This window comes from Pseudochaenichthys georgianus, chromosome 12, assembly GCF_902827115.2.
Source record: "Pseudochaenichthys georgianus chromosome 12, fPseGeo1.2, whole genome shotgun sequence".
In the NCBI taxonomy this organism is placed as follows: Eukaryota; Metazoa; Chordata; class Actinopteri; order Perciformes; family Channichthyidae; genus Pseudochaenichthys; species Pseudochaenichthys georgianus.
The window spans coordinates 529551-555684 of record NC_047514.1 but is presented as its reverse complement, the minus strand read 5'-3'; the positions used below and the strand labels follow the sequence as shown (position 1 = coordinate 555684).

The 26134-nt window shown below is 42.9% G+C and overlaps 1 protein-coding gene across 1 annotated transcript in view; it reads left to right on the top strand.

The window, feature by feature from the left end:
- Window positions 1–22230, top strand: part of LOC117456476 (LIM homeobox transcription factor 1-beta-like) — a 44612-nt gene extending 22382 nt beyond the window's left edge. The window contains exons 3-8 of the mRNA XM_034096378.1: window positions 11197–11423; window positions 12679–12848; window positions 16268–16345; window positions 19233–19299; window positions 21497–21646; window positions 22016–22230. Of these exons, the coding sequence (XP_033952269.1) occupies window positions 11197–11423; window positions 12679–12848; window positions 16268–16345; window positions 19233–19299; window positions 21497–21646; window positions 22016–22230 (907 nt within the window). The remainder of the gene's footprint in view (window positions 1–11196; window positions 11424–12678; window positions 12849–16267; window positions 16346–19232; window positions 19300–21496; window positions 21647–22015) is intronic.
- Window positions 22231–26134: the final 3904 nt, after the last annotated feature.

Below are 26134 nucleotides of genomic sequence, written 5' to 3'. Positions count from 1 at the left end.
TTGTTTAAAATGTAAGCTTGTGAGTGTTGTCTTTAGATCCAAGCGAACATATTGATGCTTTTTTATGACTACAGTCTTGCCCTGATTTGAATAAGACTGCATATCGTTGTCCTTGCTGAGCACACTGACTGAAAGCAGGGTAACCAGCTGGTTGGAAACGGTCCTTGCTTTGACTTACTGCATGTCAGTGTCATCCATTTGCATCTTTCCCTGTCACCAAGCGGACCTGAGGATCTCCTGAGGACCTCTTGGCCGTTCGCTGTGTCTTCCTCCGTCTCTGTGTGGGACTTGGCATCAGATTTAGTTCTGCTTTGTTGCCAAGAGAAGACAATTCCAGCTTCAGCTCCCTCGCTGTTCTCTTCAACCGCATCCAGCCCTTCTGTAATGGTGGAAAGACAATGCACCTCTGGAGCATGCACATCTCTCAGAATACACACATGTTCTGTACACACACACACTTATTACACGCATGGGAATGTAAAACACACACACAATCCTGAGGAGAAGAGAGTGAGGGTTAACCTCTGGGTGTCCACCGCCACTCCATCACAGCCAAAATGTAATAACACATAACCTGCCAACAGCTCTCATGGCAACCAGCCCTCTCCCACAATGCATTCTTCCCACCGTCCCCGAGCACTAATGTACAGACTCTCCTTTGTCCCCATCAGTCCAGAATTAGCCTCTACAGTTGGGTTTAATGTCGTGTTACTGCTCTGATGGATTAGAGGATTGCCTCACAGGGTTATATAGTGTGTGTTCTAATCTTTAGCTATGGATTTGTGTCTTAATGAAAGTCATGAATCTTCCTAACACGTCGCTATCAAAGCGTTGTTTGCATGTTTTGAAGTGTTGTTGTTTGAGGTAGTCCTCAGTCAGTGTCTTCGCCACAGATAGATGGGGTCAACAAACTGGCTATACGACAGCAGTACAATTTAATTAAATGTATTATGTCGACACATTTCAAATCCCGTATGTAGGTTAGTTGAAAGCAATACTGTTAAAGGTGGGGTAGGTAAGTTTGAGAAACCGGCTCGAGATACACTTTTTGTTATATTCCATGGAATGCTCTTAACATCCCGATAGCAATGAATATCTGAAGTGCTTTGACAAAAAATCCATAAAAATATATCATCCGTGGAAGCCGTGGTGCTGTGAAAAGCACGACCAATCATCTGCTTCGGCTAAAGTAACTGGATGGCCTACCTGCCTGTCAGCCTTCCATCGGGGCACAAACTTACCTCGTGCCCTCATTGGTCATGTGCGCGTTCGTGTGTGTTGGAGGAGGGGCTCTGTGAGGAAGTGGCAGATTTTCTCCGGTTGTGTATTTTCAGATTCTAGCGATCTCGAGCCGGTTTCTCCAAAATTACCTACCCCACCTTTAAGTTGAGCCTATTTAAATGCAATAGTATTGCTTTCAACTAATCTAATACATTATGTAAAATCTGTTGACTTAATACATTTAGTTAAAGTCAATGCTTCAGTTTTTCCAGTGTATGAAGTGGTTTACATTTGTAAAGAAGCCCTATTGTGCTTTTTAGGGTTACTATGCTGTCGTGTGTTATACCCTGCAGTAAAGTCCTTCAGACTAGCTGCACCTTCACCAGCTTTGAGAACACTTTCATGATCAATCATTATAAAACATATCATACATATTATTCTGACATGGACCAATCTGCACAATGACTACTTTCACTGTCTTTCACTATATTTAGATGAGAATACTTTTCTACTTCACTTGAGGAACATTTTGAATGCAGGACTTTTACTGTAACAGAGTATTCCTACACTCTGGTACTTCTACTTTTACTAAGTACAAGATCTGAGTACTTCTACTTTTACTCAAGTACAAGATCTGAGTACTTCTACTTTTACTCAAGTACAAGATCTGAGTACTTCTACTTTTACTCAAGTACACGATCTGAGTACTTATACTTTTACTCAAGTACAAGACCTGAGTAGTTCTACTTTTACTTGAGTACACAATCTGAGTACTTGTACTTTTACTTGAGTACAGAATCTGAGTACTTCTACTTTTACTTGAGTACAGGATCTGAGTACTTCTACTTTTACTCGAGTACAAGATCTGAGTACTTCTACTTTTACTCAAGTACAAGATCTGAGTACTTGTACTTTTCCTCAAGTACACGATCTGAGTACTTCTACTTTTACTCAAGTACACGATCTGAGTACTTCTACTTTGACTCAAGTACAAGATCTGAGTACTTCTACTTTTACTCAAGTACAAGATCTGAGTACTTCTACTTTTACTCAAGTACAAGATCTGAGTACTTGTACTTTTACTCAAGTGCAAGATCTGAGTACTTGTACTTTTACTCAAGTACAAGATCTGAGTACTTCTACTTTTACTCAAGAACAAGATCTGAGTACTTCTACTTTTACTCAAGTACAGGATCTGAGTACTTCTACATTTACTCAAGTACAAGATCTGAGTACTTCTACTTTTACTCAAGTACAGGACCTGAGTACTTCTACTTTTACTCAAGTACAATATCTGAGTACTTCTACTTTTACTCAAGCACAGGATCTGAGTACTTCTACTTTTACTCAAGTACAAGATCTGAGTACTTCTACTTTTACTCGAGCACAGGATCTGAGTACTTCTACTTTTACTCGAGCACAGGATCTGAGTACTTCTACTCTGCCTGAGAGTATAGTGAACCTCCAGAAGGCGAATGAAAGACTGCGTCTCATTGGTTGAGTCCATTCCCCCGCTCACAAACATGTTGATGTGAGTCTCCAGAGAACTCGAGGCCTTGCTCTGACTTCTTGAGCTTTGGCTGTGCAAACATCACATCCCCACTCTTTGAATCCTGCTTTTATTTCCCCCTGCCTCGTTCACAATCATCTTTTGATACCGCCTACTAATTAAAACTCCAACAAGCTGCCACCCGAAGCCTCCCGCCACCCACCAGCCTCCTCCTTAGGTCACCCCGCTCCCTGAGGAGGGGGAGCAAACAAGGGAACAGTGAAGGAACACACACAGTCTGTTTTGACGGCTTCATCCTTTCTCCACTCCTCTTATCCTCTGTAATCCTGCACCTCTTTATGCGTGTTAAGCCTCTGGAGCAGAGTGAAATCATAGGGCACAGGGCCAGGGGGTCAAGGAGGCTCCTCCAGAAAGGGGGCCTCCTCTATAGCACTGGTGGTCCAGGTCCTCGTGAAATGAAGTGCGAAGGACTCTAAAAATCGTCTGCTGGAACAAACCTTCGCTCACATTGAAGGCTGCACAACTCTACACTGAAAACACTCATATGTGGACTTTAAGTGTCAAGATGCTCCTTTGTAAATGCACTTAAAGTCTACTGGCATGCAGGACGGAAACAAAGGACCTCCACTCCTTTATGTTTGGAGAGAACCTTTGTATGTCCCTCTTCCTTCAGGTCTGCCTCAGGTGTCCTTGAGTCTTCACCTCTTGCACCTGCCTTCTGGCGTCCAATACAGTTCTTGTGACCCAAATATGTATATATGTTCATTTTAATTCATTTCTTATTTTAAAGTTACTTAAAGGTGGGGTAGGTGATTTTGGAGAAACCAGCTCGAGTGTGCTAGAATTTGAAAAAAAAAAAACAGCCGGAAAAAATCTGCCACTTCCTCACAGAGCCCCTCCCTCAACACACGAACGACCAATGAGGGCACAAGATAAGATTGTGCCCTGATGGAAGGCTGACAGGCAGGTAGGCCGTCCAGTTACTTTAGCCGGCTCAGATGATTGGTCGTGCTTTTTGCAGTACCACGGCTTCCAGATGACGTTTTTTATGGATTTTTTGTCAAAGCACTTCAGATATTCATTGCTATCGGGATGTTAAGAGCATTCCATGGAATATATCAAAAAGTGTATCTCGAGCCGGTTTCTCAAACTTACCTACCCCACCTTTAACTGTAGGCCAGTGACCACCAACTGGCGGCCCGCGGGCCACATCCGGCCCGCCAGACATTCTCATCCAGCCCGCACGACGGGGGTGACGGTGGCGTTGGCGGAGTGGTTACTGCGTTCGCCCCTCACCCATTTCTTTGTTTACAACGTCTCGTGAGTAAGGTGCAGTACCGGAGTCCAACAGAGAGGCAGCAGCTGCGGGACAGTAGACTGCGTACTGCGAAACCTTCCCTCCCCTGAAGAAGAAGTGATCCTTCGTTGTGAAGAGTCTGGTTAATGCGCTCCGCACCACAGCAGTAGCCCCGCTGCGACAGAGTCCAACAGAGTACAGAGTACTGTTCCAATGTCCAGCATACTTGGAATTCTACCGAGCCCGGCGTACTTCGTTTGGAGACATTTCGAGGCGGCACATGTGTAGACTCCGGTGTTAAAATCCCCACAATGCTTTGCGCACGGACCAATTTCCCCAAATCTGTGGCGGAAAATGTAAGGTGGGGCCTCTCATATGACGCACACCTGCACACTTGCTAGCCTGTTCCACTCTTTGTTTTCCGAATGCCAGGAAGTATTCTTGCCTCGCTTCTGAAGCAAGACGCTCGGAAGACATGTGCTACCAAGCAAGCGTACTCGACATTGAGAAACACCCAAAGTTTTGAATATATAAAAAAAGTACATTTATTATCACAGTTCAGGTAATCCCTCTGAACAGAGTAGGTGGTGGACATTTCAAAACGCGCTCACAAGGAGGAACAAACTAGCATAACAAAAAGAGGACTTAATAAAAACGTAAGCCAACAAAATAAACAAACATTACAAAATCTGACATGAGAGAAAAGCGATCCTTTCAGAGCTGAGGCTTGGCACGACCATTCGGGGAAACAAACGAGACGAACTGACACAGGACAGAGGAGAGACAGGAGGTGAGTGGGAACAGGTGGAGACAATCAGGGGCGGGGCAGACGCTGATGAAGGCGGGAAAACACACGGGGGAAGAAGAACCAGAGCCTGAAATGAAAGACAAGAGGTAAGTACAAAATAAAACAAGAAATGACAGACAGCTAACACATTTGACGACAACAGTATCTACCCCAAGTGAAGGAGTTCAAGCATCTCGGGGTCTTGTTCTCAAGTGAGGGAACAATGGAGCGTGAGATGGGCCGGAGAACCGGAGCGGTACTGCAGTCGCTTTACCGCACCGCTGTGACGAAAAGGGAGCTGAGCCAGAAGGCAAAGCTCTCCGTCTACCGGGCCATTTTCGTTCCTACCCTCACCTATGGTCATGACCGAAAGAACGAGATCGCGGATACAAGCGGCCGAGATGGGCTTTCTCCGCAGGGTGGCTGGCGTCTCCCTTAGGGATAAGGTGAGGAGTTCGATCATCAGGGAGGGACTCGGAGTTGAGCCGCTCCTCCTTCGCGTCGAAAGGAGCCAGTTGAGGTGGTTCGGGCACCTAGTTAGGATGCCACCTGGGCGCCTCCCTAGAGAGGTGTTCCAGGCAGAGACCGAGGGGTAGACCTAGGACCAGGTGGAGGGATTATATCTCTTCGCTGGCCTGGGAGCGCCTTGGGACCCCCCAGTCAGAGCTGGTTGATGAGGGGAAAGGAAGTTTGGATCTCTCTGCTGGAACTGCTACCTCCACGACCCGACCACGGATAAGCGGGAGAAGATGGATGGATGATATCTTATCTTTCTTGTGAACCTGTTTTTCTTCACATTATGTGTCCAGTCCTTCTCCACCACCTTCTCATAACAATGGGGTCCATGCTTTCTTGATTGGACCAAGTGAGTGGTCGTTAAAAGAAACTCAGAGTTATGGAGAGGTCAATCTAATTGTCCAGCTTTTTGTATCCGTATATCTCACGGAATGATAAAGAGGACTGTGGTTCAGTCGTTGCATGGTGTTCATCCTGAGGCGACTTCAACACATTGTTTAGTATTCTGAAGGTGTTTCTTTGCAAATACTTCACAGATACTGTCCTGTCTCTAAAGCACTTCATATGTATCCAAAGCACATGTGTTTACAATCTGGAGTCGCTAACCTTTCAGAAAATAAAACCCTCTCTCTTTTCCTGCGTACCCAAATCTTTTAAAAACGGGTGAACAACGAGCGGATACAGATTCCATCCGAGCTGACCTCAGCCCGGAATAATTGGCAGCGGACCCACAGAGAGTTGCTATCAGAAACAATGCCTGACGTGTTTTGGACGTCGTCTTTGTTGACATTAGCAAGCCTCGCTAACACTCACGGCCCGTCTACACTACAGCGTCGAGAGCGTCGAAAGCTCCAAGCAGCTCCAAGCTGCCCATTCACTTTCAATGGGGTGACGTCACGTAGCCGCGCTTTTTCGCCGAACTGAATTGTGGGTAGCCGAGCGAGGCGTCTCAGGCGACCCAGGCGACCAGAAGTTGAACATTGTTCAACTTCTGGTCGCCTGGACGCCGGAGTAGCCAGCGCCAGCCAATCAAATCCCGTTTCCCAAAATCTGACAGCTGAAGCGCTAGCCAATCAAACCGCGTCTAAGCTGGGAGAGATATCCCGCCGTTCATTTCTATATTTTCAAAAAAAGTCGGAGGAGAAACTAACTATCGCCGTAGCGAATCACCCGGTTTTGTATGACCAGACCCTCTTCACCTCCCGGGATACAAACCGGAGGAACCAGGCATGGAGGGAGGTGGCAGAGACAGTGGGGGAAACTGGTAGGTTTTCGCCTGTTTGGGGAGTTTATATATATATATTGCTCGCATAAAATCCCCGGGGGTTTTTGCTTTGTATGTCGGGGGCGGGAGATTCATGTGATTGGTTGTTGGCCGTGTTGCTTGAATAAAATCCCCAAGCTCCAGACACGCCCAGCTCCAAGCTATTTTTGGAGCTGTAGTGTGGACGCTCCGTCAGAGCTAACCTGTACTGGAGCCGCTGCGCACATGTGTTTAAAAAGCAGGAAATAAAAAAAGAACTCACCTTGTGGTAAACCTGCAAGAGAAAAAGCATTTCAGCTCCATACTGTTTCAGAAATAATCTTTGATGTGGTTTAGAACAGGATGGCGTTTTATCACAGCAGAATAACTTTATCTCCGGTAGAATTCTGATCAGGCATTAGCTCCGCCTCCTCTTCTTTTAGCATGACAGGTCCACTTTAAACTATAAGCAGAGGAAAGAACTTGAGAGCTTTCAGAAGAACAGTTGATGGATGATTAATTTCTGATCACGTTGATCATATTCTTGAGGGATTATTATCCGCATGAGCCTTGTTTGATTTCCCCATCGCTCACATTTAACTTTTTGGCGGAGTGACGCCTAGGAGGACTAGGTTTTCAGGAAGAAAGCCAACTCCTCCACCGGGAAAAGCTGTCAAATTGGGACAAGGCGCAACAGAACCAAAGTGTAAGGTGCCGTTAGTTTAGTCTATGATCTGAGGAAGAACAGGCTGCAGCCACACTAATGACAGCAGCGGCATTGACCCGTTTTTAGCACTAACATGGTCCAAGCAGATGCTCTAATGCAGGGGTGTCAAACTCAATTTCATCGCGGGCCACATCAGCATTATGGTTGCACTCAAAGGGCCGGTTGTAACTTTAAGACTATATAAAAATACATATATAAATATATCATATATATAAAATAATGTATTATATTACATCATTGCCTCTGCATTGGATTATCATCGGATAGGGTAATAACTTCATAATTAACTACGTCTGAAAGCAGAAGTCTAGGGCAAGTCTCTTCAGTGCGTATGTCCCAAAATGATTTAAAAAGAAAAGCCAAAATCTGGAGAAAAAATAAATAGAAGTGACATTTTGAAATAAAAATCTAATTCTGAGAAAAAGGAATTCTATGAAAAAATGCATCTTTTTGAAGAAAAAAAGGCAAATTCTGAGAAAAAAGTCATATTTGAGATGCATTGTGGGACATGTAGTTTATGGGCAACGTGCTTCTGTAGCATGTAACCGTATAATAAACATATTATATTCTTTGCAAGCTCTTGTGGGGCCACATAAAATGAAGTCGCGGGCCGAATGTGGCCCCCGGGCCTTGAGTTTGACACCCCTGCTCTAATGTCATCAACAGCAACTATACAGTACAACAACGTCTCTGTCTGCAATGCTGGCCTATGGTGTTATTGTGTAAATGAAAAAGAGGGAGTTGCAGCAAGGAGAAAAAGCTGAATGGTGGAGGGTCGTCCCATTCAGTGTTTGGACAGCTGCACCCCTCCTCCTCCTCCTCCTCCTCCTCCTCCTCCTCCTCCTCCTCCTCCTCCTCCTCCTCCTCTGTAGGCTACCTGCCTTAAAGCTACATCCTTCCTCCCTCCATCCTTTAGCTTTCCCCGGATTCAACCCTCGGTGTGACCGCGCTGCTTACTGAATAATGAGAGGATAAAACAGCAGTGGTGACGGTTTTTTCTCTGCCAAGATTTCAACCTGTGGAGCCAGGGAAATTTTAATAAGCTCTTATAGCCATGCGCTCCTAATTGTGCTTTAATGCAGTACATTTTTATGACCACGCTGAGTCTCATTTGATGGCTTCTTTGGTAAATGGGGAAATAAGTAAGGCATCTTGAATATGGTGGAAGAGGAACAGATATTAGTTTGGTAATAGTCCCTCGTCTCACAGCATCCACCTGCTTTTGAAAGAGTACACGTTGCCTCTTCGTGAAGCTGTTCGGAGCGGTCTTTCTTTGAGGCACATCACAACGCTTAAAATGTCTTTCTCACACAAAGACCGCTCAAAAAGGGCACAGATTAGCGTCCTTCCCCCTGGCGTCTTGTCTTGTGGTTGAGATGTGTGAAGATTACAGCATTTGGGTCATTCAAAAAAGTCACTTACTTTTGCAGACACCAACATACATGAGGTTGATCTAATACTCACATGCATTATATATGTTGAATAAATAGAGATTGTCTAAATTAAAAAATGTAAAAAATAGTTTTATACATAAATTGCTATTTATTTAAAATGCCAAGTTCAAGTCACTTTGATCATACATGGAAGTGGAGCCTATAGTTTTCATTTTAAAACGATTTTTTTCAATAAATAAATCTCATTCATGTTTACATAACATTGCATACATTGATTATAACACTGAAATGGTAACAAAACGCAAATGATTATTAATAATATCCAATAAATGTCAGTCACCCAAAATTACGTCATTGGTGTTACTGCTACACAAAACGCTTTTATTTTGAAGTAATGTACCGTCTCTGAAGTGCCTCCTGTAACAAGAGATCATTTGAGGCAGTGCACAAAGACTTAAAGGTGGGGGAGGTACGTTTCATAAACCGGCTCGAGATACACTTTTTGTTATATTCCATGGAATGCTCTTAACATCCCGATAGCAATGAATATCTTAAGGGCTTTGACAAAAAATCCATAACAAAATGTCATCTGTAGAAGCCGTGATACTGTAAAAAGTACAACCAATCCGTTTAGCCTGCCTACCTGCCTGTCAGCCTTCCATCGGGGCACAAACTTACCTCGTGCCCTCATTGGTCATGTGCGCGTTCGTGTGGGTTGGAGGCGGGGCTCTATAAGGAAGTGGAAGATTTTCTCCGGTTGTGTATTTTCAAATTCTAGCGATCTCGAGCCGGTTTCTCAAACTTACCTACCCCACCTTTAAGGGAAGTCAGATACTTCTTACTTTAAAGGTGTGATTTTATCTTCAAATTGTACGTGCGTCTTTCAAGCCTGCCATAGTGTTACTCATGGCATAGCCCTAGGGGTGAACATTTGAATGGGAACATGTATTGTATTGAAGAGTTAAACGATTTTGATATTGACTGAAGCCACATTTGGTCTGACACATGGCGGCCATTTTGTTAAAATGGTAGCGTTTTCTCCATATTGTCACTGGTGTTCCTCTTCTTCCTGGTAACACCAGTGACATTCCTATACAAATAAGCTTTGTATAATGTATACAAATACTTTAAGCTCTACTTGTTGTGGATTCATCAAGTTAAGAGTTAGTTGTTGCTATTTAACAGGTTTTAGATGTTTTTAGAAGGAATATATTTCAGCAGATTTGTATCACCCAGATTCCACCTTTTCTGTAGAATGACTCAGCTACACAAATGCATGCATACAATGTCTGTCACTCAGAGGACATCCTGCAAGTCCTAAACAGCACTGCGAGTGTTTCATTTCTGATGCAGACCAATCCACTGATATCTCAGCGTAATCATTCCTGGATGTTAGATTATTCCTCCAGTATTGAAGTTCCAAGGCGCGTTAATGGGAAAAGACTGTGGCAATCACACGGCAGTAACCTCAGCCTATTACGAATGAAGAATGTATGAATGTAATTAACGCGGGCTTGGGGTGAAGCATTAATAAAACCATCCGTCCGCCTGTCTGTCCCACTCCAACCGGTCTCCAGTCTCATTAGGGATTATTGTCACACACCCTTCTGTCTGTAACATTCCTCAGTGAATACCACGATGCTATGGTCACGATATAAATGTCTTAAAGGTCCCCTATTATGCAAAATCCACTTGTTCGTGTCTCTTCTACATCAACATGTGTCCCCTCTTCTTCATGTCTCTTCTACATCAACATGTGTCCCCTCTTCTTCATGTCTCTCCTACATCAACATGTGTCCCCTCTTCTTCATGTCTCTTTTCCATCAACATGTGTCCCCTCTTCTTCATGTCTCTTCTACATCAACATGTGTCCCCTCTTCTCCATGTCTCTTCTACATCAACATGTGTCCCCTCTTCTTCATGTCTCTTCTACATCAACATGTGTCCCCTCTTCTTCATGTCTCTTCTACATCAACATGTGTCCCCTCTGTGGAAAGAGACTCTGAAAGTTTCAGGAACAAAGATTTTCTCTCTTTTTGATCAATTTCTATAAAAAACTGTCTGAAATTGAGCTGATCAGATTTTGGCCACTTGATGATGTCATAACGATGTGTTGTCTTGTGTAGCCATTAGCCAATCAGCAACCAAGGTACCCCCCCCCCCCCCTTATCACCTGAATCTCCTCTAGAGCTCCATTGAGTTCTTTGTAACCAAATGTCTCTCAGAGGGGCGTGGGGAGGGGCTCCTTATTTTCATCTAAAGTAACAGACAGAGAATCAGCACTTTGGAAACAGGGCTGAAACAGAGGGGATTATGGGTAATGCTGCAATGACCTGGAGCCAAACACTTCAGAGACATGTTTTGTATATATCAGAGACATAGGGGACCTTTAAAACTTAATTCCACGTTTGCTGTAACACTGTAAATGTCCCCGCTGTGGGACATATAAAGGACTTCTGATTCTGACTGTTCCCCCTCCTCTCTCCCCTGTGTGTCCTCAGATTGTTTTCCAGTAAGTGCAGCGGTTGTCTGGAGAGCATTTCTCCCTCAGCGTTCGTGATGCGAGCTCTGGACAGCGTGTTCCACCTCAGCTGCTTCTGCTGCTGCGTCTGTGAGCGTCAGCTGAGCAAAGGAGACGAGTTTGTCCTGAGAGACAATCAGCTGCTGTGCAAAGACGACTACGAGAGAGAGCGTCTCATTACAGTCAGTCCACACACCTCGGACTCAGGTAACATATGGGCAGAGGTGGGAAGTAGTAGAGTACAAATACTTCGTTACTGAACTTAAGTACATTTTTCTGGTTTCAGTACTTTACTCCACTACTTATTTTTCTGACGACTTTTTACTTTGACTTCTTACATTTTTACCACACATACCTGTACTTTCTACTTCTCACATGTTGAACTCAAATACCTGTACTTTCTACTTCTCACATGTTGAACCCAAATACCTGTACTTTCTACTTCTCACATGTTGAACTCAAATACCTGTACTTTCTACTTCTCACATGTTGAACTCAAATACCTGTACTTTCTACTTCTCACATGTTGAACTCAAATACCTGTACTTTCTACTTCTCACATGATGAACTCAAATACCTGCACTTTCTACTTCTTACATGTTGAACTCAAATACCTGTACTTTCTACTTCTTACATGTTGAACCCAAATACCTGTACTTTCTACTTCTCACATGTTGAACCCAAATACCTGTACTTTCTACTTCTTACATGTTGAACTCAAATACCTGTACTTTCTACTTCTCACATGTTGAACCCAAATACCTGTACTTTCTACTTCTCACATGTTGAACACAAATACCTGTACTTTCTACTTCTTACATGTTGAACTCAAATACCTGTACTTTCTACTTCTCACATGTTGAACACAAATACCTGTACTTTCTACTTCTTACATGTTGAACTCAAATACCTGTACTTTCTACTTCTTACATGTTGAACACAAATACCTGAACTTTCTACTTCTTACTTCTTTCTTTAAAGCAGCTGCTAGCTATGGGTACTTTCTACTGAAGTACACTTCAAAGCCTCTTTACTTTTACTTGAGTAAAGAAGTTTAGTCAGTACCTCTTCTTTCACCAGAGTATTTTTAAACAAGAGTATCTGTACTTCTACTTGAGTAAAGGATGTGTGTACTTTTGCCCTCTCTGCACATGGGGAAACATCGTAGGCGGTTACAAACCAATGCAACATCATATCAATTACTTAGTGAAACTTAGACACAATCTGCAGAAACCAGATGTGATATTTTTTTACATTTATATTCAATTTAATATGTAATATTCCATGCCTCACATGTATATATAATAACTGGCTTTACATTTTGTTACCGTACATTTGTAACTCAACATGTATATTTTCTACTTTCTTGTTTATTTCTCGTCTTTTAATTTGTACTGTGCAATTCCTTGTCTTTTTATGCTCAATGATCAGTAAAGTACTTCTGATCTTATCTTTGTGACAGATAAGAGTGAGGATGAGGATCTGAATGTACCCTCAGAGTGTCGTTCAGCAGGGAAACGCAGAGATGACAAAGACCCTCGACGGCCCAAACGTCCACGCACCGTCCTCAACACCGTGCAGAGGAGAGCGTTCAAAGCCTCCTTCGATGTGTCCTCCAAACCCTGCAGGAAGGTGAGCACACAGAGTACAGTGAGATATTTTACTGAGGTAAAGAACAGCATCCTTAAAGCCCCTGTCACACTGTCCCGAAATGGACACCCGATGGACACACGATAAAGGAAATGTTCAAATTCGGCAGTGACCGTAGCAACATCGGGCCGTTCGTGAGGGCATCGAAGCCATCGTACGACCACCGGTGGAGTTTCTCAGGCTCCGGCAGCAACTTCGTGAGCGGCAACTTCGTAAGGCACTCGTGAGGGCATCGTGTCATCTTCGTGTTATCATCGGTGCATTCGCCCTCACTCTGATCGGGGCGAATGCCCGATGGCACCGAGGATAACACGATGCCCTCACGATGGCCTTACGAAGGGCAACATGGACACACGAATTCAACACGAAAATGAACCTTCGCAAGGTCCTTCGGCAATTTTTTGGCATGCCAAAGATTTTGCCACCGCTCACGAAGTTGCTGCCGGAGCCTGAGAAACTCCACCGGCGGTCATACGATGGCTTGAGATGCCCTCACGAACGGCCCGATGCTACGATCACAGCCGAATTTGAACATTTCCTTTATCGTGTGTCGTGTTGTTTTATTGCACAACAAAATCAGGTAAACATATTATGTAAATAACCCAATTTGTGTTCTGTGAAACTAAAAAGGATATAATATATTATTTTGAAGGCGAGTTGACAGGAAGTTGTTGTTGCTATGGAAACAACATGACGGAGAAAACGTAATATCTTCTCCATATAAAGACGGATAAAGTAAAGAACAAAGTCTGAAGATATCAGTACAGTATCATAGTACTGTAACATAATTGTTTGTGGTACTTTCGTTGCAGTTGTATTTCTTAAATGTAATGTAAATGTTGCCTTCGTGTGGTTCGGGGCCATCTTCGTGCGTAATTCACAATTCCATATTCCTGTGTCCATCGGGTGTCAACCTCGGGACAGTGTGACAGGGGCTTTAACTATAATAGGTGTTTTTTCATACATTAAATAGACCTATAAAGGAAAGGAGTGTCATTATGTAATCTTGACTAATCATTCCTGTCATAACAAGCCGTACTATAACCCGTCATATCTGGGTCATTTCTGACAAAACAAATGCTATTTTAATGAATGAATGATTACTTATTCCCCTTAATCAGTAACTTTTCTAAATTCAAGCAGAAAAAAAAGGACCCTTTTATGTTTTTTGGGGGCTATTTCCCATTCCTGGAGTGTGTTGTATTGGTTTTAGTGCATGTAAATGGTCTGTAAAGGCTACAATCCCTTTTCTCTCCCACACACTCCTGCCCCAAATGCCTCCATTGGACTTGGTTTACTTCAGTAACATAATGACATCACTATATAGCAAACGCGGCACCTCTATACTCTCGTGTTCCAACACACTGTACGTGATAGGCTAAGGGGCGGGACATCTCTAAGCTGTTGACCAATCACAACAGAGCCGATCAGCTAACCAATCAGAGCAGAGTGGGCTCTGGTTTCAGACAGAGGGTGAAAAGAGGTGCAGCAGCACAGGCAGTATGAGAGAAAAAAAGATATTTTTGAACATTAAAGGATGGAGACATGTAGAGACACTACATACTGATATACACCTGAACATCAGCAGGAGAGGACTCTTTAAAGTAGAGACACTACATACTGATATACACCTGAACATCAGCAGGAGAGGACTCTTTAAAGTAGAGACACTACATACTGATATACACCTGAACATCAGCAGGAGAGGACTCTTTAAAGTAGAGACACTACATACTGATATACACCTGAACATCAGCAGGAGAGGACTCTTTAAAGTAGAGACACTACATACTGATATACACCTGAACACCAGCAGGAGAGGACTCTTTAAAGTAGAGACACTACATACTGATATACACCTGAACATCAGCAGGAGAGGACTCTTTAAAGTAGAGACACTACATACTGATATACACCTGAACATCAGCAGGAGAGGACACTTTAAAGTAGAGACACTACATACTGATATACACCTGAACATCAGCAGGAGAGGACTCTTTAAAGTAGAGACACTACATACTGATATACACCTGAACATCAGCAGGAGAGGACTCTTTAAAGTAGAGACACTGCATACTGATATACACCTGAACATCAGCAGGAGAGGACTCTTTAAAGTAGAGACACTACATACTGATATACACCTGAACATCAGCAGGAGAGGACTCTTTAAAGTAGAGACACTACATACTGATATACACCTGAACATCAGCAGGAGAGGACTCTTTAAAGTAGAGACACTACATACTGATATACACCTGAACATCAGCAGGAGAGGACTCTTTAAAGTAGAGACACTACATACTGATATACACCTGAACATCAGCAGGAGAGAACTCTTTAAAGTAGAGACACTACATACTGATATACACCTGAACATCAGCAGGAGAGGACACTTTAAAGTAGAGACACTACATACTGATATACACCTGAACATCAGCAGGAGAGGACTCTTTAAAGTAGAGACACTGCATACTGATATACACCTTGACATCAGCAGGAGAGGACTCTTTAAAGTAGAGACACTGCATACTGATATACACCTGAACATCAGCAGGAGAGGACTCTTTAAAGTAGAGACACTACATACTGATATACACCTGAACATCAGCAGGAGAGGACTCTTTAAAGTAGAGACACTACATACTGATATACACCTGAACATCAGCAGGAGAGGACTCTTTAAAGTAGAGACACTACAGACTGATATACACCTGAACATCAGCAGGAGAGGACACTTTAAAGTAGAGACACTACATACTGATATACACCTGAACATCAGCAGGAGAGGACTCTTTAAAGTAGAGACACTACATACTGATATACACCTGAACATCAGCAGGAGAGGACTCTTTAAAGTAGAGACACTACATACTGATATACACCTGAACATCAGCAGGAGAGGACTCTTTAAAGTAGAGACACTGCATACTGATATACACCTGAACATCAGCAGGAGAGGACTCTTTAAAGTAGAGACACTACATACTGATATACACCTGAACATCAGCAGGAGAGGACTCTTTAAAGTAGAGACACTACATACTGATATACACCTGAACATCAGCAGGAGAGGACTCTTTAAAGTAGAGACACTACATACTGATATACACCTGAACATCAGCAGGAGAGGACTCTTTAAAGTAGAGACACTACATACTGATATACACCTGAACATCAGCAGGAGAGGACTCTTTAAAGTAGAGACACTACACACTGATACACACCTGAACATCAGCAGGAGAGGACTCTTTAAAGTAGAGACACTACACACTGATACACACCTGGAAGTGGGCATAATATGTCCTCTTTATATCAGACATTTAGGACACATGCCGTACACTAGAAATGCTGTCAGTGTGAACACGAAGCTGATGAGTGTGTGTGTGCTGGGCTTTCAGGTGAGAGAGACTCTGGCTGCAGAGACGGGACTCACCGTCCGCGTGGTCCAGGTCTGGTTCCAGAACCAGAGAGCAAAGGTCAGTAACAACAAGACGTCAACTCTCACAAACATTTCCTGGTCTCCCACATCGTTTCCCTGCGAAGCGCCGACATGGCCTCCTTAATACCGGATGGAGTGTCACTATCCTTTCCTTGGCCAAAAGTGCTTAATTGTCTAAACCACTTCTACATCAGTTAAGCTTCAGTGGATCAAACTTGCATAATCTGCTGTTTGCTCGGCTTGGTGGCATTTGGGAGAATAAGCTCGTCTAAGTGTGAATATCCATCAGGCTTTTCACTGCAGGCCATTAGCAATCTATAAGCTTGTTTACTCAAGTCAAAATATATCCAATATACCCAAAATCATTGCTGAAATGTTCGATACAGATGGTTTGTGTTGTAATGATCATTGCTTTACAATTATTATAATTAACACAACAAGTCAACCACCCAGAGCCAGGGAAGAAACAGCTCGACATATAAGCAGATAACAAGTTAAACTTACTATTCCAGTGTCTCTTCTGTCAGCTGAAAATATACATTGCCCCATTTCTGCTTACTTGCAATAAGAAATGACACAGCTGCTTGAAACTCTGAACCCTTGGACAATTTGATATGTTCTTATTATTCACATGTGCAGACTTAAACCAACGTATATATTCTTCCTCTGCCATAAAGCTCCATTGATAGAAACTGCACTCAGCAAAATCGGATATTTGTGAGTTGTCCTGTGTACACACAAACTGAAAGATTGACAATAAAGTTGACTTTGACTAATAACTTAAGAAGTAACAATGCAGGATCTTGTTTTTAGGCGACGCATCTTAAGTATCTCGTTAAGTTTTCCCAGCTAATTAGAAGATCTGAATTATTTAAATATCCCATCTTAGTTCAATACATCTTACCAAGTGTCATGGCTGGAGAGTGGAGTACGTCGGACCCAAATGCAGAAGACTTCGGGTGTTTCTCAATGTCGAGTACGCTTACTTGGTAGCACATGTCTTCCGAGTCACTTGCTTCAGAAGCGAGTCACCCACAGACTCACACGATGTTAGTCTTGACTTTGGACAAGGGATTTGTTTACAATAATCCTAAAGCGGCTGAGCAGACACTCAGCTCTAATGTCTTTCTCCAATTTGAGCGCCTTACACGGTCCTTTACGAGGATAGTGTCAGATATCAGTGAAGACATCATGTCAAAAGATAGATTTAAGTTCCTAAACAGTTACTTTCGAAATATGTAAGTAACATAGACATTAGCTTTGGGCTGGAGCCACGCGAGGACGATAACACAAACGGACCGAAATTGATATAAAAAAGTCTTCCGTCCGCACGCAATAGGCAGACGCTGTAGTACATATGCCGGGCCTGCCACAAAAGCAGCGAAGAAGACTTCCCGTGCATGGTTGCCATGGTTGCCCTTCTGTTTATTCTCCGCTGTGGACGCTCCGGCTCTTTCTCTCCCTCCCCGAGGCAAGCGTGTGCTCCTGCTGTAAATCTCTCCGGTAGTCCACCAGCAGATGACAAACACCCACGAGGGGACCGTGCGGCAGAGTTTCAGTTAGATTTTTTTTCGCCGGTCAACATGTCCGTTAACGTTTAAATGTTCCGGACAAAATTAGAAAAAATGCCGGTCAACGGTCTTCTTTGTTATTTATTGAGCTTTAAAACAAATTGATAAAAAACTCTATATGATAATATAAGAATAAAACCGGAGCCTCTCTTTTCCTCCCCCTCTCCTGAGAGCCCAGCAGCTGATCTCTGAGCAGGAGAGGCGGGGGGCTATTGCTTCAACGTTATCAGGACATGATCCTATAGGCGTAAACACGGAGCCGTTTGCCCCCCAGAGCGTTTGCAGATCTACGCACCTAGGGACCCGTTATCGTTTTCTGCGTTTCCATGTCGGCCTCGTGTGGCCGAACCATCTATAATATATGATAGAGAACTGTAGCGGATGTGACCGTTATCGTCCTCGTGTGGCCTAAGAGTAGAGACTTGGCCCAGTTTGAGAAACCGCGAACAGTATACATTAAATTATATATAATGTATACGGTAATTATCTCATTTGGCTTCAATGTGAATTTTGTCACTTTATGATATTTCAAATTACTCTTGTTGGAAGTTGCGACCCCCCCCCCCCCCCCCACACACACACACACAAGGGGGGGGGTCAAGTATTTTGTTAAAGGAGGATGAAAGCGTAATCAAGGAGCACTATTGGAGTGACTTTGATGGTTATTGGACTCAGGATTAATTCATCTGGATTCCCGCTGTATGAAGAAATGAAAGGACGGCGCAAGTGGAAACAATTCACAAAGGGATTAGACTGTTTTAAACACGTGCTCAAAGTAAGCCGGATTTTGCCGATGTGTTTATGTGGATTCAAAAGTCGTAAATAATCTACAAAATGGAGGAAACCGATCTGATCGGAGCAACTGACAAATAATCCAACTGAAACCGGCACGGACAATGACTATGTTTTAAAAATGCATTTATCCAGAAAAGCCTGGTTTGGACACTTTACGGGCAGAAGAAACATTTCTATAGAAAGAATTATACATTTCTGTCTTTTTATGCCTTTAATAACTTGAATTTGTATTCAAATGAATTAATCAATTATTTTTTATATTTTATTGAAATGTAGAGACAAGGCTTTTAGCGACAATCATGTATTGCGTTACAATTATATGTAAAAAGAAAAAGTCTAAATATGATATTTGCCTCATAGGTTGGGAACCACTGCCATAACCACTATATTCCAAACAGTCAGCGGATCGGGATACATTTTTTTCAAACCTAAGACTTTTGTTCAGAATAAGACTTTTTGAATATGTTATTTAGAGGTTGGTGACTAATCAGTTCCTCCACGTGTGTTCAGTCAGTTTCTCCTTAATGCAAGCTTTGTTCTGTGTTTACGTATTCGCAGATGAAGAAGTTAGCTCGCAGACAACAGCAGCAAAACGAGCAACACAACAGCCAGAGGGTAGGCCAAGGTGAGGAACTAGTGTGTGTGTGTGTGTGTGTGTGTGTGTGTGTGTGTGTGTGTGTGTGTGTGTGTGTGTGTGTGTGTGTGTGTGTGTGTGTGTGTGTGTGTGTGTGTGTGTGTGTGTGTGTGTGTGTGTGTGTGTGTGTGTGTGTGTGTGTGTGTGTGTGTGTGTGTGTGTGTGTGTGTGTGTGTGTGTGTGTGTGTGTGTGTGTGTGTGTGTGTGTGTGTGTGTGTGTGTGTGTGTGTGTGTGAGCTGCTTCTCTGATGTTATTAAAGTACAAAGCACTCGTCGTGATGTCTCTCTGCAACATGTAATCTGTCCATTATAATTGTGATGATAGCGATTAGTGAGAACTCTGTAATTAATACATTCTTTGCAGAAGCAGCTTGAAATATTAAATGTATTATGGGAGCAATAAACAGAGTGGAGTCGCTCAGTTTATCAAGCTTCACGATGAGTCCCATGCTATAAAGAGTTCTGCAGACGTGAGTCCTTCTGCCGCTCAGACCCTCATGGCTGGAGGCTTATTGCCACTGTGGTCTCTCAGCTATATGAGCTGCACACAGTTTAGATAAGTGTCCCAGTGCTTTGGCAGCGCTGCCTCTATCTGTTCAGGGACTTCCAGCATGTCAATATTGGCAGAGCAGCGGGCTTTATTACAGTGGAAGCTGCTGTTGTTAAACAAATGAGCTGAGCAAACCAGCACATGGGGGTTGTTGGAGATTGATGTGAGCTTGAGAGGAAGCCTCCTGGATGACATCTTCAAAATCACCAAGACCAGTCGGTCAGTTTAGACAATGCATTTACAATATATGCTTTCATAAGAAAACCTGTTTGTCGTACAGCAGTATGAACATAAATGCATGGTTTTAGTGTCTGTGTTCAGAAATATAGTTACGTTGCGTCGCTAATACTTTTGTACTTTTTCTTCAGTAACATTTTGATTGCAGGATTTTTACTTGTAACAGAATATTCCTACACTCTGGTACTTCTACTTTTAATCAATTACAAGATCTGAGTACTTCTACTTTAACTCAAGAACACGATCTGAATACTTCTACTTTTACTCAAGTACAAGATCTGAGTACTTCTACTTTAACTCAAGTACAAGATCTGAGTACTTCTACTTTGACTCAAGTACAAGATCTGAGTACTTCTACTTTGACTCAAGTACACAATCTGAGTACTTCTACCTTAACTCAAGAACACGATCTGAGTACTTCTACTTTAACTCAAGACCACGATCTGAGTACTTCTACTTTAACTCAAGAACACGATCTGAGTACTTCTACTTTAACTCAAGAACACGATCTGAGTACTTCTACTTTAACTCAAGAACACGATCTGAGTACTTCTACTTTAACTCAAGAACACGATCTGAGTACTTCTACTTTTACTCAAGAACACGATCTGAGTACTTCTTCCACCTCTGAGGAAAATTGGTCGGATGTTTGTACCTGCAAGAAGTTAAAAGCAAACATACTTTAATTTCATGCTCACAGTGACAATGCTAAAACTCCGATGTTTACCATGTTCAGGATATTATAATGTTAGCATAACTAAATGTGCATTAAGTACACATACTCAAGTACAATATCTGAGTACTTCTCCCACCTCTGCTCACAAGTATAGGAAGACGAGGTTTTTGTTTGAGTTTTTTTTTTTTAATGATTATGTGCAGCACTTTGAATTGCCTCTGTGTCTTAAAATGTGATATACAAATAAACGAACCTTGATGTGTCCTCCTGTATGTACTGTCCTGTATGTGCACTGGGAAAAATGCTGCTCCAAAAACAAGTTGAATCACTTGAAATAAGTAAAAACATCTGCCAATAGAACAAGTGAAAATTAGCTTGGTAAGAGTTCTTGAAATAAGAAGGGATATTTAGATAAATCAGATCTTGTAATTAGAACTAATTTTGAACTATACTTGACCAGAATCAGGAAATGTTGTGTTACAATATAAGCCACAAATGCTCAAAAGTGTTCTGATGTTAGTTGGTGATTTTCCAATAAATATATACGACTCAAAATAAGATTGTTGGACTTAACAAGATGATGCATTGTCTAAAAACAAGACCCTATATCTCACAGCATTGTTACTTCTGAAGTTATTATGTCTTATAGCAAGTGGGAAGACATATTCTGACTAGATATTAGACAAATATACAAATATACTATAACCCTGCTCCCTGTGTCACAGATGGGATGTCGATGGAGGGTCTGCTCAGCTCGTACTCAGGACATCTCCCTCTCACTCAGCAGCTGGGGATGGATCCCAGCAGATACTCTGAACCCTTCCAGCAGGGCCTCACGCCGCCTCAGATGCCTGGCGACCACATGAACCCCTACGGTAATGACTGCGCATGAGTGTGTGTCGTTTTACTTTTGCATGTGCTATGAATTCTCTTTCCTTCCTCGATGCAGCACTAAGCACCTCGGACTATGATTTGTGCCTGTAGCCATCAGGCTGCACAATCAAGGGATAATCATGTCATCCATGCAAAGTGACACATACTGTATACAATCTGCACTGTTTGTACAAATGACCTTTACTTGCGTCTGCACATGTCACATACATGTAAATATACTGTATAGCTGTGTTAACTTCTGTCTGCTCGTTACAGATACCCTCAGTAATGGAGTAAACCCTAACCTAAGTGTATTAAAATCATTCATATCCATCTCTTTGACTTCTCTTTGTCTCCTCTGCTCTTCCCAGGCACTGACTCCATCTTCCATGACTTTGACAGTGACACTTCTCTCACGAGTCTAAGCGACTGTTTCATGGCCGCGACAGATGTCGGCTCCTTGCAGAGTCGGGCGGGAAACCCCATCGACCGTCTGTACTCCATGCAGAACTCCTACTTTGCCTCGTGTGGCCCCAACATCACCGCTGGTACCACCCAACCCACAACGACACATCCCAGGTCATGAAGAGTGAGCATATAATGGGGCAAGGTGCAAGGAAATATGACAACAGGCCAGAATCCACCAAGTATCCCTGAAGGACCTCCACCAGCGAAAGGGAAAAGGAGAAATTTGACTTGCATCAAACCCCCAGGAAGAGAGTTTAATTGTGGTGTGGCCAATCGGTGGTACTACAACTTCCATGTCAGTCCGTGACGTCAAGAGGCGCTTTCACACCGGAGTACTTTTACCCGTACTTTTCCCGTTTAGTTCCGTTAGTGCCTGGAATTTTGCGTTCACACCAAAAAGAGAAATTAGTTCAGAGTACTTTTACCCCCATGTTTAGTGACTGCTAGAGAGGTGGGACTATCCTAGGGAGAAAAAAGTACCAATTTCGATTGGCTGGGCGAATTGCAAACCACGCCCCCCGTAAAACTCTGACAAGTTTTGTGAAGCCGCCATTGTATTTGCTGGCATTAGCATGATTAGCATTAGCATTAGCCTCGCGCACCAACGGAGAGAGAGTAACTTATGGCAACTTCGGGTGGCAGTATACGCCGTGAAGTTGTTTGCGGCCTGCCAGTAAACCCAAAGCAGAAGAAGAAGAAGTGATGTCAGCGGCTTCATTTGCGTAATCTTCCCTCAGGGAACTTATCCGGTGTGAACGTGATCGGTTCTTTAGTTCCATGGGGGAACGAAGTGCTGGGAACTAAGTACGGCAAAGTACTTGGTGTGAAAGCGGCTATTGGGGCCAAAAAGACTATTTCCATTGACTTACATTGGGAAAGAGACGTAAACCAGCGTTTTATTTGTTTCTTAGCTAAATCAACTACCCAGTACGAACACTTCAATAGCTCTTATTTAAAGGGGGTCCTTAAGATTGTAGAATGCGCTAAATGCTGAATTCAAAGTTATTTTCCCTTTCCATTTGTTTGATTGAGCCGAGACCAACGGACTGAAGTGTGCATGCTTTATAGCCAAGATCCCAATGGTTTAATGGCAATGTTTTGACATTTTGGTTTAATGCGCCACTGAGCAACTTTGATAGGAATAGAAAGGGCCCTGCATCCAACATAATATCTTGTTTTTTCCACTCTGCACATGGTTTGAAGTGGTACATTCAGCTTTTTAAACTGTTGGAGATCTAGCTGCCAATATTTGTACTGATATCACAATGAAATTAGTGATTAGTGAATTTATTAGTCGTATGAAAAGTGGGACAAAAGTTCAAGTCTCTGTGACAGGAACACTGCGCTTCAGGCTTCTGAGTGCGTAACACAGTTTAACAGGTGCATTAATAATGTTGTTTTTAATGCAACGATAAAGTAAATATAGTTTTGGTAATATGTTATTTAAGCCAAACGCCAAACTGTACTGCTGCAAAAAGTGATTGCTTTGTGTTCCTGGATGTAAATAATGTTTTAAATGTAGTTACGGTTCTGAAGAAGCATCCAGTTTTGCATGTTGGGATGGACAGCGATTTATTTATTTCTCACAAACATGCTGGTATACATAAAATAAAAAGACTATATTTAAAAAGACAATAGGATCCAATTGTAAAGTCCGAAAAACGAACATGTATGTAATTAGTTGAGTATTTGATTTATGCTATTTATCATGGTATTTGTGTTGCTTAATGAGTGTGTGAATGACTGATGCTTTGCTATTTATTTTTAAATTGAGATCATCTGGACAGAGTGACTTTTACATTTGCAGACTTACCAAAAGTGTTAAAACATTTAAAATAAAACAAATCTTTCACTTGAATTCTTGCCTTTATTTGTTGAATAGAAACTGAATCTTGCATGGAAATGTTCACTCATTGTTTATACATACAATAAGTTTAAAGGAAAAATACTTTAAAGGTCCCATGTCATGCTTTTCTGCTTATTACCTGGTTATTATCTGCAGAGTCACAAACCCTCAAAGTACACCCTGTAGCGAGTAAAACTCTAACACAGAAAATACCTGTCTGTGCTGCCCCAGAACGCCTCGCTGGACATTTCTCTTTTTCCATTGTTTACTTCTTGGGTATAGTGACGTAACGTAACGTAACGGCTCCGCGGATTGGTTCTTTTGGACCAATCCGCGGACTTCCTCTCACACACACACACACACACACACACACACACACACACACACACACACACACACACACACACACTCGGTGGGAGGTTGCAAGGCTCGCTGCTGCGAGGAGCGGGACACTGTGAGCTGGCTCAGTGGTGTGGGGTCGGCGAGATAGCGAGACACCGTGGAACTCAGCCTGGGCACACACAGGCTGTGGGTGTGTGTGTGTGTGTGTGTGTGTGCGTGCGTGTGCGTGTGTGTGTGTGTGCCCAGGCTGGGTTTCGCTGTGTCTCGCTGTCTCGCAACGATATACGCTCAAAAAATGGCGTACGCCAGTTTCTACGCAATGTTTGCGATTTATAAAATACTAACTTGACGGGAAAACGTGCGGTCCTCCCAGTCTATGGGTCCTCCACGCAAACTCTAACGGCCCGTCCACACAGCGGCGTGCGTTGACGCTTCCCCATTCACTTTGAATGGGGAAGCGCCACTTTTAGCCGAAATGCATCGTGGGAAGCGACGTGGAGCGTAGCTGGTGTGGCTCGCTGCAAAAGTTGAGCAATGTTCAACTTTTGACGCCTCGGTGAGGCGTCAGCCAATCGAATCATATGCAGGGTTGGGTTGTAACGGAATACATGTAACGGCGTTACGTAATCAGAATACAAAAATCAAGTAACTGTATTCAGCTCTCGTTACATTTGAAAAACGAGTAATCTGATTACAGTTACTTTCGTAAACCTGAAGTGAATACATTTTGGATTACTTATTGGAATTATTGGTGTAAAGATTTCCTCTCAACATGTAATATTCATTACTAAAGGTACAGCGGAATCATCACAGCGCACAAAACCTATTACCGCGCAGATGGGCCAAAAAAGCGTTTGAAAAAAAATCGCGGGTCCGCTCGCTCAGTGAAACAATAACAACGAAACATGGAGGAACACAAGTCTGCGTTTAAATCGCGTGTGTGTGTGGTTAAAACACATCAGCCTGCGGTCGCTCTTTAGCCTTACTAATGATTATTTCTGAAGGTACACACAGTGAAGGCGGTGTGTGAAGGCGGTGTGTGAAAGGCGGTGTGTGAAAGGCGGTGTGTGAAAGGCAGTGCGTGAAAGGCAGTGCGTGAAAGGCAGTGCGTGAAAGGCAGTGCGAGCTCGTCTTCTCAGAGGCGGAGTTAACCCTCCAGCTGCCTCCTGGTGCTGCAGAGAGTTCATGAAGTGAAGGAGGTTTTCCTTCTATAAAACAGCTGTGGGCAGCAAATACCGTGAGAGTCACGGATATGAATACATAGATCAAGGCAGACTGGTGCACACACTCTCCTCTCCTGTTTTGCCAATCCGGTGCTTAAACAAATATAGCTCCTCTACACCCCTGGCCGAAATGTCCTTAAAATGAAGTCCGAGTTCGACATTTTAATTAATGTCCTGCTAACACTGGCAGGACAGAAGGCGACACGCCCGTTCTAAGCCGTGTCCCTCACTCCTCACATCCCAAGCTGCATCCCCAAAAAGTGTATTATGTTGTTACATCGTTTCAGATGTGATGTTTCAGTTGTGCTCTTGATAAGCCATTAAAACAGTAAAAACACGTTCAGTTTCCTTTTGCTTTTTGTGTCTCCTGTTCACCAAAACATACCCATTTGTGATGGAAAAAGAAAGTAATCCAAAAGTAATCTAAAAGTAATCTGATTACGTTACTTTTTAAAGACACGTAACTGTAACTGTATTCGGATTACTTTCAGAGCCATGTCATCAGTAATCAGTAACTGATTACATTTACAAAGTAACCCTCCCAACCCTGATCATATGCCAGTACAAGCTCTAGCCAATCAAACCGCTGCTTGTGTGTCAGGGGCGGGAGA